General features: G+C 39.3%; 1 protein-coding gene across 3 annotated transcripts in view; it reads left to right on the top strand.

Annotated features, from left to right (window-relative positions):
* Positions 1–14726, top strand: part of spartin — a 76056-nt gene that overhangs the window by 40264 nt on the left and 21066 nt on the right. For all 3 annotated transcript variants that reach the window (XM_053791111.2, XM_053791110.2, XM_053791112.2), the window contains exon 9: positions 10882–11076. In XM_053791111.2, coding sequence (XP_053647086.1) covers positions 10882–11076 — 195 coding nt within the window. The remainder of the gene's footprint in view (positions 1–10881; positions 11077–14726) is intronic.

Genomic DNA, 14726 nt, shown 5'->3' with positions numbered 1-14726 from the left:
TAGAGAACAAATGGATTTGTCAGTTAAAAATAGGAGAGGAGAGTTATTAAATGGAGAGGTAGAGGTATTGGGAAGATGGAAGGAATATTTTGAGGAATTGTTAAATGTTGATGAAGATAGGGAAGCTGTGATTTCGTGTATAGGGCAAGGAGGAATAACATCTTGTAGGAGTGAGGAAGAGCCAGTTGTGAGTGTGGGGGAAGTTCGTGAGGCAGTAGGTAAAATGAAAGGGGGTAAGGCAGCCGGGATTGATGGGATAAAGGTAGAAATGTTAAAAGCAGGTGGGGATATAGTTTTGGAGTGGTTGGTGCAATTATTTAATAAATGTATGGAAGAGGGTAAGGTACCTAGGGATTGGCAGAGAGCATGCATAGTTCCTTTGTATAAAGGCAAAGGGGATAAAAGAGAGTGCAAAAATTATAGGGGGATAAGTCTGTTGAGTGTACCTGGTAAAGTGTATGGTAGAGTTATAATTGAAAGAATTAAGAGTAAGACGGAGAATAGGATAGCAGATGAACAAGGAGGCTTTAGGAAAGGTAGGGGGTGTGTGGACCAGGTGTTTACAGTGAAACATATAAGTGAACAGTATTTAGATAAGGCTAAAGAGGTCTTTGTGGCATTTATGGATTTGGAAAAGGCGTATGACAGGGTGGATAGGGGGGCAATGTGGCAGATGTTGCAAGTGTATGGTGTAGGAGGTAGGTTACTGAAAGCAGTGAAGAGTTTTTACGAGGATAGTGAGGCTCAAGTTAGAGTATGTAGGAAAGAGGGAAATTTTTTCCCAGTAAAAGTAGGCCTTAGACAAGGATGTGTGATGTCACCGTGGTTGTTTAATATATTTATAGATGGGGTTGTAAGAGAAGTAAATGCGAGGGTCTTGGCAAGAGGCGTGGAGTTAAAAGATAAAGAATCACACACAAAGTGGGAGTTGTCACAGCTGCTCTTTGCCGATGACACTGTGCTCTTGGGAGATTCTGAAGAGAAGTTGCAGAGATTGGTGGATGAATTTGGTAGGGTGTGCAAAAGAAGAAAATTAAAGGTGAATACAGGAAAGAGTAAGGTTATGAGGATAACAAAAAGATTAGGTGATGAAAGATTGAATATCAGATTGGAGGGAGAGAGTATGGAGGAGGTGAACGTATTCAGATATTTGGGAGTGGACGTGTCAGCGGATGGGTCTATGAAAGATGAGGTGAATCATAGAATTGATGAGGGAAAAAGAGTGAGTGGTGCACTTAGGAGTCTGTGGAGACAAAGAACTTTGTCCTTGGAGGCAAAGAGGGGAATGTATGAGAGTATAGTTTTACCAACGCTCTTATATGGGTGTGAAGCGTGGGTGATGAATGTTGCAGCGAGGAGAAGGCTGGAGGCAGTGGAGATGTCATGTCTGAGGGCAATGTGTGGTGTGAATATAATGCAGAGAATTCGTAGTTTGGAAGTTAGGAGGAGGTGCGGGATTACCAAAACTGTTGTCCAGAGGGCTGAGGAAGGGTTGTTGAGGTGGTTCGGACATGTAGAGAGAATGGAGCGAAACAGAATGACTTCAAGAGTGTATCAGTCTGTAGTGGAAGGAAGGCGGGGTAGGGGTCGGCCTAGGAAGGGTTGGAGGGAGGGGGTAAAGGAGGTTTTGTGTGCGAGGGGCTTGGACTTCCAGCAGGCATGCGTGAGCGTGTTTGATAGGAGTGAATGGAGACAAATGGTTTTTAATACTTGACGTGCTGTTGGAGTGTGAGCAAAGTAACATTTATGAAGGGATTCAGGGAAACCGGCAGGCCGGACTTGAGTCCTGGAGATGGGAAGTACAGTGCCTGCACTCTGAAGGAGGGGTGTTAATGTTGCAGTTTAAAAACTGTAGTGTAAAGCACCCTTCTGGCAAGACAGTGATGGAGTGAATGATGGTGAAAGTTTTTCTTTTTCGGGCCACCCTGCCTTGGTGGGAATCGGCCGGTATGATAATAATAAAAAATAAAAAAAATAGAATGGCTAGTTGGACATTTATTGGACAATGACATAATTTGTTTACTTTTGAACATCGGCAAAAATCGAACATTTCCCCTACTTTGAGCTCCATTTCCAGGTTCTTTTTTATAGTAAAATCAATCAAAATCACCTCTATTTCTATAATATGTTTTCCATTCTATCAAATGAGATAAAAAAAAACGAGAATACAACCATAAATAATATATGAAAATAGACCACAAAGTCGGCATTTTAATTAAAAAAAACGGTCGGAGTTTTTTTTCTCATTATGCACTGCGTACTCCAGGATATTTTTATATGGTGCACACTGACCACACAGACCCATTCTCTCACATGTGGGCCTACCAGCTTTCTCCTGCTTGATTTGAAGCCGCTAGAATTTATGAGTATATATACTGAGAGTAAAAGGTAGATGGGATACAAGGAGAATAGAAGCATCAGGGAAGAGAGAGGTGAAGGTTTATAAACTAAAAGAGGAGGCAGTTAGGGAAAGATATAAACAGCTATTGGAGGATAGATGGGCTAATGAGAGCATAGGCAATGGGGTCGAAGAGGTATGGGGTAGGTTTAAAAATGTAGTGTTAGAGTGTTCAGCAGAAGTTTGTGGTTACAGGAAAGTGGGTGCGGGAGGGAAGAGGAGCGATTGGTGGAATGATGATGTAAAGAGAGTAGTAAGGGAGAAAAAGTTAGCATATGAGAAGTTTTTACAAAGTAAAAGTGATGCAAGGAGGGAAGAGTATATGGAGAAAAAGAGAGAGGTTAAGAGAGTGGTGAAGCAATGTAAAAAGAGAGCAAATGAGAGAGTGGGTGAGATGTTATCAACAAATTTTGTTGAAAATAAGAAAAAGTTTTGGAGTGAGATTAACAAGTTAAGGAAGCCTAGAGAACAAATGGATTTGTCAGTTAAAAATAGGAGAGGAGAGTTATTAAATGGAGAGTTAGAGGTATTGGGAAGATGGAGAGAATATTTTGAGGAATTGTTAAATGTTGATGAAGATAGGGAAGCTGTGATTTCGTGTATAGGGCAAGGAGGAATAACATCTTGTAGGAGTGAGGAAGAGCCAGTTCTGAGTGTGGGGGAAGTTCGTGAGGCAGTAGGTAAAATGAAAGGGGGTAAGGCAGCCGGGATTGATGGGATAAAGATAGAAATGTTAAAAGCAGGTGGGGATATTGTTTTGGAGTGGTTGGTGCAATTATTTAATAAATGTATGGAAGAGGGTAAGGTACCTAGGGATTGGCAGAGAGCATGCATAGTTCCTTTGTATAAAGGCAAAGGGGACAAAAGAGAGTGCAAAAATTATAGGGGGATAAGTCTGTTGAGTATACCTGGTAAAGTGTATGGTAGAGTTATTATTGAAAGAATTAAAAGTAAGACGGAGAATAGGATAGCAGATGAACAAGGAGGCTTTAGGAAAGGTAGGGGGTGTGTGGACCAGGTGTTTACAGTGAAACATATAAGTGAACAGTATTTAGATAAGGCTAAAGAGGTCTTTGTGGCATTTATGGATTTGGAAAAGGCATATGACAGGGTGGATAGGGGGGCAATGTGGCAGATGTTGCAGGTGTATGGTGTAGGAGGTAGGTTACTGAAAGCAGTGAAGAGTTTTTACGAGTTTTTACATAGGAAAGAGGGAAATTATTTCCTAGTAAAAGTAGGCCTTAGACAAGGATGTGTGATGTCACCGTGGTTGTTTAATATATTTATAGATGGGGTTGTAAGAGAAGTAAATGCGAGGGTCTTGACAAGAGGCGTGGAGTTAAAAGATAAAGAATCACACATAAAGTGGGAGTTGTCACAGTTGCTCTTTGCTGATGACACTGTGCTCTTGGGAGATTCTGAAGAGAAGTTGCAGAAATTGGTGGATGAATTTGGTAGGGTGTGCTAAAGAAGAAAATTAAAAGTGAATACAGGAAAGAGTAAGGTTATGAGGATAACAAAAATATTAGGTGATGAAAGATTGGATATCAGATTGGAGGGAGAGAGTATGGAGGAGCTGAATGTATCCAGATATTTGGGAGTGGACGTGTCAGCGGATGGGTCTATGAAGGATGAGGTGAATCATAGAATTGATGAGGGGAAAAGGGTGAGTGGTGCACTTAGGAGTCTGTGGAGACAAAGAACTTTGTCCTTGGATGCAAAGAGGGGAATGTATGAGAGTATAGTTTTACCAACGCTCTTATATGGGTGTGAAGCATGGGTGATGAATGTTGCAGCGAGGAGAAGGCTGGAGGCAGTGGAGATGTCATGTCTGAGGGCAATGTGTGATGTGAATATAATACAGAGAATTTGTAGTTTGGAAGTTAGGAGGAGGTGCGGGATTACCAAAACTGTTGTCCAGAGGGCTGAGGAAGGGTTGTTGAGGTGGTTCGGACATGTAGAGAGAATGGAGCGAAACAGAATGACTTCAAGAGTGTATCAGTCTGTAGTGGAAGGAAGGCGGGGTAGGAGTCGGCCTAGGAAAGGTTGGAGGGAGGGGGTAAAGGAGGTTTTGTGTGCGAGGGGCTTGGACTTCCAGCAGGCGTGCGTGAGCGTGTTTGATAGGAGTGAATGGAGACGAATGGTTTTTAATACTTGACGTGCTGTTGGAGTGTGAGCAAAGTAACATTTATGAAGGGGTTCAGGGAAACCGGCAGGCCGGACTTGAGTCCTGGAGATGGGAAGTACAGTGCCTGCACTCTGAAGGAGGGGTGTTAATGTTGCAGTTTAAAAACTGTAGTGTAAAGCACCCTTCTGGCAAGACAGTGATGGAGTGAATGATGGTGAAAGTTTTTCTTTTTCGGGCCACCCTGCCTTGGTGGGAATCGGCCAGTGTGATAATAAAATAAATAATATACGTCAAACACGGTAAGACGTATATATACGGCCGAAACAGTCAAAGGGTTAAAGCCTGTCTCCTGCATTTTTATAAAAATAATTTACTACTATACTCATAAATTCTGTTTTTGATATACCTTTGTTGATGAGTTCCGAGAGTCTTTATACTCCCGGAGCCTGGCCATGAGCCAGGCATCCATAAATAAATTTTTCTCTCCACAGATGCCTTAACAGTCCACCTAATATATTTAAGTATTCTTATCTTTCATATACCCATCAGCCTAAACTTCTATTCCTAAACATCTAAATACTGTACGTTCACTTCCTCCATACTCCCACCAATCTGATACCTAATATTTTATTACTTAAACTTTTTGTTACTTTCAGCTTTTGAACTTCCCACTAAATATCAGACTCATCATTTTTCATTCTCACCTTTCAACACCCTAACATTCACTACTTTTTCAACCCCAGCTATAATAAGTATTGAATAATTATGGTGACTTCACCCATACATTTCTAAGTCCTATTTTACTGGAAAATAATCTACTTTTCTCCTCACTTTCTCCATAAAAGCATTTTACTGCTTTTAGCAACTGTATACCTATTCCATTCATTTGCATCGTTTACCACATTGCCTCCCTTATCTACCCTGTCGTATCCCTTTTTGAAATCTATGAATGCAACAAAAAGCTTCTCACCCTCATCTAGGTAAAGTTCATAAATATGCTTCAGTGTAAACACCGGGCGGGTCTACACATCCCCTTCCCTTCCTAAATTCGCACTGTTCCTCTGCAATCCTATTTTCTGTCTTATCCTTTACTCTTTTGCTAATAATCCTGTGGTTCACTTAACCTTGTATACCCAAAAGACTTGTTGCCTTACACTTTTTTTTTTCTTTGTCCCCTTTTCCCTTATACAAAGGAACTGTGCATGCTATCTGCAAGTCCTTCACAAATTCACCAGTCTTTCTAAAACCGTATCTTTACCTACTTTTATCATCTTGGTATTAATCTCATTTGATCCAATTGTTTTATCCTCTTTCATTTTGCCTGTTGCTTTGTGCACTTTCCCCACACACACCTCTGGCTCTTGCTTACTCTTATCAGATTTTATTCCTTTCATTATCAACATTCAGCAACTTCTCAGAATATTTCTGGCATCTTTGCAGTACCTCTACCTTCCTATCTAACATCTCCCCTCCGTTGTTGTTAACTCCCAAATTGCTTTGCTCCCTAATCTTTCTCTAGTTATTAATGTCTCCAAAACTGTCTTTTATTCTCTTAAAAATTGTCTGAAGACTTGTCCATTCTCTTGTTTGCTCTTATTTTGCACTCTCACCAGTCTGTTAACCTATTTATTTTTCTGTCTCTGTAGTCTAGCATCCATGAATGATTTTTACATTGTAAAGACATCTCTAGTGCTAGCTTTTTCTCCCATACCATCTTCTTGACCTTATCAGTACCCACCCACCCTTCCTAAACCAATAATTTCTGCTGATTTCACTCTAGCACTGTATATATGTTGGTAGAATTACTGACAATATGACTGATATATCACTGCCCTTGAAGACCTCACCAACGACCTAAATGTTATCATCGCCACCGCCTACAAAGGAGGTGGAGTCGTCATACTCAACACCAGTGACTACAACACCAAAATGATGACCCTTTTGAATGATCAGTCTACATACAAACCCATCAGCACACAACAGTGGGAGACACTCACCCAAGATTTTCTATACAAAACCAGACAAATACTCAAATGCACTAGAGAAGGGAAGAAACTTCTGTACTTGTTACCCAGCAACCCTAAACCAGTATACATGTATGGTTTACCCATGACCCATAAACATAATATTCCTCTTAGACCAATCACATCAGGTATAGGCAGTGCACCATATAAACTAGCTGGAGTTCTTGCCAAACATCTTTCCTGCCTTCTGGGGACCATCAGCCCTGCTCATCTTAAGCATTCGGGCAACCTTCTCAACCGCATCCGAAACCTCTCCATCCGTAACAAGAAACTAAGCAGTTTGGACGTGACTTCCCTCTTCACTAAAGTACCTACCACACAAACCATCAAGGTTCTACGACGTAAAGTCAATCAGGACCTAAATCTTCCTCTACCTCCCGGAGATTTTGTTGCCCTGATTGAACTCTGCGTTAATTTCAACTGTTTTTCTTTCAGTAACAGGCTCTACAAACAAACCTTTGGCATGGGAATGGGGTCTTCCATCAGTGCTGTCTTAGCCAACTTATACATGGAACACATCATCCCCTCAAGCATCACTTGGTTACGTTACGTGGACAATGTCCTCGTAATAACTCCTAAACGTTTTGATGTACGGAATCTTCAGGCAAGGCTCAGCACAGTTGAACCAGCGATCCAGTTTACACTAGAAGAAGAGTCCAGTGACAAGCTGCCTTTTCTAGACATCCTCATTCACAAAGTAGATAACAACCTAAGATTTCAAGTTTACCGGAAACCTACAAACAAAAATGATCTTGCACACTTCTATTCCAGTTAAGATACTAAGACCAAAAGAAGCATCATCATCAGGTTTATCCTAAGAGCGTACCAAATTTGTAGTCCTAAGTTTCTTGACGAGGAATGTACACACATTCATCAAACCTTCACTGATCTACGTTTTCCTTCCTTTTTCATTAAAGATTGCAAGAAAAGAGATCATATCATTAATTCTCCATGCACCAACACCACTCCTAAGAAAGTTATAATTCTTCCCAACAGCCAGGTTGCTTTGAACATTTCTATAGTACTAGCACAAGCTAACACTAGAGTCGCCATCACTTCCAGCACTTCAATAAAGGACCTAACCAGGACAAAATCCAAGCACCATGAACCAGTCAATGCAGGGGTTTATACTATACCCTGTGGAGGCTACAACAAGATTTATGTAGGCGAAACAGCAAGAAACCACGAAACCCACTTCAGTGAACACATTTATGCTTGTAGGAACGATAATTTGAACAACGCCTGTATACAACAACAAAATTCCACCAATCATCTCGTGAAATTCAGGGACGCCTGATTAATGATCAAAGAAACTAATTTCTGAAGATGCAAGTGCCTTGAATCAGCACTAATCACTGTTTCTAATACAATTAAACAAAACAAAGGCAGCTTTACCATCTCTGAAGTCTTAGCAAGAATCCTCCTGAAAACAGTAAACCCTGCCATCACATAGTCTCTCCTGCTAATGCTACACATGCATATTACAGAAGATGAACACTGAAACAAGCCTTCTCTATTCCAACCTCCAATAGAAATATTTGTCTAACCTATATTTTATGTTACCCAAGTAATAGCTTTCATATCCTTTTACTCATGTGCAAGCTAATTGTTCTACCATATTGTATTACTACTACTACTATAACTTATATCACTACTACTACCACTAGTATTACACCTCACTCTAAGCCTATATGTACCCTCTGTGTCCATGTACTGTTTGTAATGGCTTAACAAAGCTCCTGGAGAGCGAAACGTTGCCACAGTAAAATGTCACAGTTGCACTTGTGTCCTTTTACTTTACATACTCTAGCACTGCATTCTTTAATCTTCACCGCTATAACTCTTCACCCTCCTCATTACCTGTACTCTAGCTTCCATATCCTTTCTTTGAGTAATTGTTGATACCCTCCCTTTATTTTATTTTTTTTAGTTCATTCACTTCTTTTTCTTACCAATGCTGTTATCCATGTAGTCCATCTGATGGTAGTTACTGTGCTGAACCACCAAATAATGATTTGATATATCAGGTAGTCACTGAAAATATGCACATCAGTGTTTTGTAACATGCTGGCCATCTCCCACTGAGGCAGGGTGACCCAAAAAGAAAGAAAATCCCCAAAAGAAAGTACTTTCATCATAATTCAACCCTTTCACCTCACTCACACATAATCACTGTTTTTGCAGAGGTGCTCAGAATACAACAGTTTAGAATCATATACGTATAAAGATACACAATATATCCCTCCAAACTGCCAATATCCCAAACCCTTCCTTTAAAGTGCAAGCATTGTACTTCCCACTTCCAGGACTCAAGTCCGGCTATATAAGAATAAACGGTTTCCTTGAATCCCTTCACTAAATATTACCCTGCTCGCACTCCAATAGCTCATCAGGTCCCAAATACCATTTGTCTCCATTCACTCCTATCTAATATGCTCATGCACACTTGCTGGAAGTCCAAGCCCCTCGCCCACAAAATCTCCTTTACCCCCTCCCTCCCAACCTTTACGAGGACAACCCATACCCTGCCTTCCTTCCCCTACAGATTTATATTCTCTCCATGTCATTCTACTTTGATCCATTCTCTCTAAATGACCAAACCACCTCAACAACCCCTCTTCAGCCCTCTGACTAATACTTTTATTAACTCCACACCTTCTCCTAATTTCCACACATTGCCCATAGACAGGAGATGGCCTTATAGCCATTAATTCAGTCTGGCACACTGCTGTTGTTACACAATTAATCATACATGTATACTTATTTATCCTCATTTTAAAAAGTATAGTCACAGTCGGCCTCCCTTTGACTTATGTTGGCAGTGTTATTTTGAATAACTACTGAAAAACCTCCACATTCCCTCAGTTGATGACTCATTCCCTGCTTGTATAAAGACCTCGTGCCAGGCGGTGAATTTCATAAATAAATGGGAGATTGTAGTTGGGTAGATCATGGGGCATTATCTCTTAAGGAGATGATGCCCCTGCATGTATGTAAACTGGTGCCATAATAAAGTAAACTTGGCACACATCCCAATCTATTCTGTTAGAAGTGGTGCACTTGATAAACTTTTTTTTTTTTTTTTTTTTTTCAACAAGTCGGCCGTCTCCCACCGAGACAGGGTGACCCAAAAAAGAAAGAAAATCCCCAAAAAGAAAATACTTTCATCATCATTCAACACTTTCACCACACTCGCACATTATCACTGTTTTTGCAGAGGTGCTCAGAATACAACAGTCTAGAAGCATACACATATAAAGATACACAACATATCCCTCCAAACTGCCAATATCCCAAAACCCTCCTTTAAAGTGCAGGCATTGTACTTCCCATTTCCAGGACTCAAGTCCGACTATATGTAATAAATAATAAGTAATAAATAATATGTATCACTTTCCAGCTTGGGTGTGGAGGAGAGCTTGCATGAATTGATTTTGTGCCTAATGAAGAAATACAGTATATAATAGAAATAGATATTAAATACCTTTGTGTGTAGTATTTAGAAAATGTTTACACATTTTTTAACTGCATGCAAACACTTGGACATTATAAAAAAACATTTTTTTAATACTGTTTGTAAGTCTGTAGTCACAATACTGTGGTAAAATATTTTTAATACTGTATTGAATTACTGTATGTGATTTTGCTGTACCATTGATTAGCTTAAGAGTGGTTACTGTATGTTACTCCAGAGAGTATTGTACTTTCATTATGCATACTTAATTATTTCTTTGTCAGGTGTTTTAGTAACATGGTTTTCTTGTCTAGGTTCCTGATAATACAATATGTACCTTCTTTGTATTTTTATACTGCATGTAAATTGTTGGCACTGAGGGAAGTACCTTACCCTGCTGTCCACACAAGGCTCTTGTGTAAGAGTTGTGAGGGTCCCTTACCAGATACTAATTTGTGCCACATAATTTCCTGATGGCATACAACCTTCAAAGGTAGTGTTTTCATGCTAGTTAAATCTGTGCCGCATACTTTCCTGATGGCATACAACCTTCGGTGGTAATGCCTTCGTGCTAATTAAGGCATTTGATCCAAGCAATTAGGGTAATCATTCCTCTTATTATCAAACCTGATGCCTCCCATTTCCCAAGCACGGTTTGATCTTCATGAGTGTAGTACTTTCCTATAAATATAGAATTAATACTAAAGGGATGAAGGTCCTGAAGAGAATATGTAATAGTTTTTTTTATGTAGGTTTATTTTGTAATTGTCTTAAATTAAAAATATACACTGTAGTGACTGAGGTCCTAGCTAGGCATAATGTGTTAAGTACATTTTATCACTGTTTAAAATTAGAATGAACATTCTGTTTGTTTCAGGAGCAGAGGTGTTGTCAAAAGGGGTTGTCTGGGGTGCAGAAAAACTCGGTGAGCTGATAAGCTTTGGATCTGAGAGCTTGAAAGGTTATCTTCAGCCAGTAGAGCAGAAAAAAGAAATTGATCCTAAATGGCAGTCAACAGCCAGAGTGGCAAGAGATGTATCTGGGAAAGCAGTGAAAGTCAGTGGATATCTCTGTAAGCTAAGAATTATATTATTTTCTTATTTGTGAGTTCTATATTTTTTTTAATTTATTGACTTCACATTCAAGAATTTTTACTAGTACTTTACTTTTTTTTGTTTTCTTTAATAATGAAGCATTCCACATTACATATGCATTTTCATATCTGTTTTTGCCAAAAAGCTCTTCAATTAAAATAGTAAATAATAATAATAATAATAATAATAATAATAAATTAACATTAAAAGTATATTTGTCAGTAGTGTAAATGTATTGAAAAATATTCTTATAAGGATCTTAAGAGGAATTGAGGATGGAAAGGCAGAATTATATATAGTGGACCCTCGTTATTGGCCATAATCCGTTCCAGAAGGTTGGCCTAAAACTGAAATGGCCGAAAAACGAAGTAATATTTCCCTTACGAATTAATGTAAATACAAAAGGAGAGCAAATGATAGTGGGAGAGGCACTGTCAAGGAGTTTTAAAGAAAATAAGAAAAAATTTTGGAGTGAGTTAAACAAGTTAAGAAAGCCTAGAGAACGAATGGATTTGTCAGTTAAAAACAGAGTAGGGGAGTTAGTAGATGGGGAGATGGAGGTTTTGGGTAGATGGTGGGAATATTTTGAGGAACTTTTAAATGTCGACGAAGAAAGGGAGGCAGCAATTTCATGCACTGGCCAGGGAGGTACATCTTTTAGGAGTGAAGATCAGGATGGGAGTGTGGGGGAGGTGCGTGAGGCATTATGTAGAATGAAAGGGATAAAGCAGTTGGAACTGACGGGATTATGACAAATGTTAAAAGCAGGGGGTGGATATAGTGGAGTGGTTATTGTTTAATAAATGTATGAAACAGGGGAAGGTACCTAGGGATTGGCAGAAAGCTTGTATACTTCCTTTATATAAAGGGAAGGGGGACAAAAGAGATTGTAAAAATTATAGAGGAATAAGTTTACTGAGTATACCAGGAAAAGTGTACGGCAAGGTTATAATTGACAGAATTACAGGCAAGACATAATGTAGGATTGCGGATGAGCAAGGAGGTTTCAGAGTGGGTAGGGGATGTGTAGATCAAGTGTTTACATTTATTTATTTATTTATTTATTTATTTATTTATTTCCAATTTGTGCACACATACAGAGGTACAAAAAAAATACAGATAAGAGCAGTATGCCAAAGCCACTTATACTATGCATAGCATTACGGGCTGGCTTAAAATTAACTTAAGATTAACTAAGCAATGATTATTATTATTATTATAATCAAAAAGAAGCGCTAAGCCACAAGGACTATACAGCGCTGCTACTAAGCAATGATGAAATCAGTGATAAAACATTAATGTAAACAGATAACTATAAAGCACAAGTGAGTATTACAAAGACAGGTCATATGGTTGCATTCAGTTAGGTAGTGATTCTGTTAGGTAGTGTATTTAAAAAAAATAAAGTTAGATTGGGTTTTAGGTTTAACATTTATGTGATATAATTGTGAGAAACATTTAAGATATACAATTTATAATGTTCAGTTATTCAGTATTTATTTGGTTTTGGGTGAGTAAGTAATCTTTGAGAAGAGACTTGAATTTATAAACAGGTTGTGTTTCTTTTATATTTACAGGTAATGAATTCCAGATTTTAGGGCCTTTTATGTGCATTGAGTTTTTGCATAGTGTGAGATGGACACGAGGAACATCAAAGAGTGATCTGTGCCTTGTGTTATGGTCATGTGTTCTGTTGAGGTTGGCAAGGAGATGTTTGAGGGGAGGGTTAATATCAGAGTTAAGTGTTCTATGTATGTAATAGGTGCAGTAATAAGTATGGATGTTTTGTATGGTGAGTAGGTTTAGTGTATTGAATATTGGTGGAGTGTGCTGCCTGTAGTGAGAATTTGTTATCATTCTAACTGCAGCCTTTTGTTGGGTAATTAGTGGTCTGAGATGGTTAATTGTTGTTGAGCCCCATGCACAAATTCCATAGGTGAGATAGGGGTAAATAAGAGAGTGATATAGGGCCAGGAGGGCTGACTGTGGAACATAGTACCGTATCTTCGATAGTATGCCTACAGTCTTGGAAATTTTCTTAGAAATTTGATGTATATGTGTATGAAATTTGAGTCTATTATCAAGGTGGATTCCTAAGAATTTTCCCTCTGTTAGTTTTGTGATAGGTGATCCATTTATCATTATGTTAAGAGGGACATCTGTAGCTCTGTTACCAAACTGAATGAAGTAGGTTTTGTCAATGTTTAGTGTAAGTTTGTTAGTCCTCATCCAGGTAGATATTTTCTGTAATTCGGTATTTACAGTATTGGCTAGCGTGACTGGGCTCGGGTGAGAGAAGACGTATGTAGTGTCATCTGCAAATAGTGTGGGTTTGAGTAATTGCGAAGCATTTGGAAGGTCATTTATGTATAGGAGAAAGAGAAGAGGGCCAAGGACACTTCCCTGTGGGACACCAACTGTAATTGGTTGTGCAGAAGAGTTTGCCCCATTTGCGTACACATATATGTGAACAGTATTTAGATAAAGGTAGGGAAGTTTTTATTGCATATATGGATTTAGAAAAGGCATATGATAGAGTGGATAGGGGAGCAATGTGGCAGATGTTGCAAGTATATGGAATAAGTGGTAAGTTACTAAATGCTGTAAAGAGTTTTTATGAGGATAGTGAGGCTCAGGTTAGGGTGTGTAGAAGAGAGGGAGACTACTTCCCAGTAAAAGTAGGTCTTAGACAGGGATGTGTAATGTCGCCATGGTTGTTTAATATATTTATAGATGGGGTTGTAAAAGAAGTAAATGCTAGCGTGTTCAGGAGAGGGGTGGTATTAAATTATGGGGAATTAAATACAAAATGGGAATTGACACAGTTGCTTTTTGCTGATGATACTGTGCTTATGGGAGATTCTAAATAAAAATCGCAAAGGTTAGTGGATGAGTTTGGGAGTGTGTGTAAAGGTAGAAAGTTGAAAGTGAATATAGAAAAGAGTAAGGTGATGAGGGTATCAAGTGATTTAGATAAAGAAAAATTGGATATTAAATTGGGGAGGAGGAGTATGGAAGAAGTGGATGTTTTCAGATACTTCGGAGTTGACGTGTCAGTGGATGGATTTATGAAGGATGAGGTTAATCATAGAATTGATGAGGGAAAAAAGGTGAGTAGTGCATTGAGGTATATGTGGAGACAAAAAACGTTATCTATGGAGGCAAAGAAGGGAATGTATGAAAGTATAGTAGTACCAACACTCTTATATGGGTGTGAAGCTTGGGTTGTGAATGCAGCAGTGAGGAGGCAGTTGGAGGCAGTGGAGATGTCCTGTCTAAGGGCAATGTGTGGTGTAAATATTATGCAGAAAATTCGGAGTGTGGAAATTAGGAGAAGGTGTGGAGTTAATAAAAGTATTAGTCAGAGGGCTGCAGAGGGGTTGTTGAGGTGGTTTGGTCATTTAGAGAGAATGGATCAAAGTAGAATGACGTGGAGAGCATTTAAATCTGTAAGGGAAGGAAGGCGGGGTAGGGGTCGACCTCGAAAAGGTTGGAAGGGGTAAGGGAGGTTTTGTGGGCGAGGGGCTTGGACTTCCAGCAGGCGTGCATGAGCATGTTCGATAGGAGTGAATGGAGATGAATGGTATTTGGGACCTGACGATCTGTTGGAGTGTGAGCAGGGTAATAT

Source organism: Cherax quadricarinatus, chromosome 59, assembly GCF_038502225.1.
Source record: "Cherax quadricarinatus isolate ZL_2023a chromosome 59, ASM3850222v1, whole genome shotgun sequence".
Taxonomy (NCBI): domain Eukaryota; kingdom Metazoa; phylum Arthropoda; class Malacostraca; order Decapoda; family Parastacidae; genus Cherax; species Cherax quadricarinatus.
The sequence above is the reverse complement of the archived record's forward strand: the minus strand, read 5'-3'. Positions and strand labels throughout refer to the sequence as shown.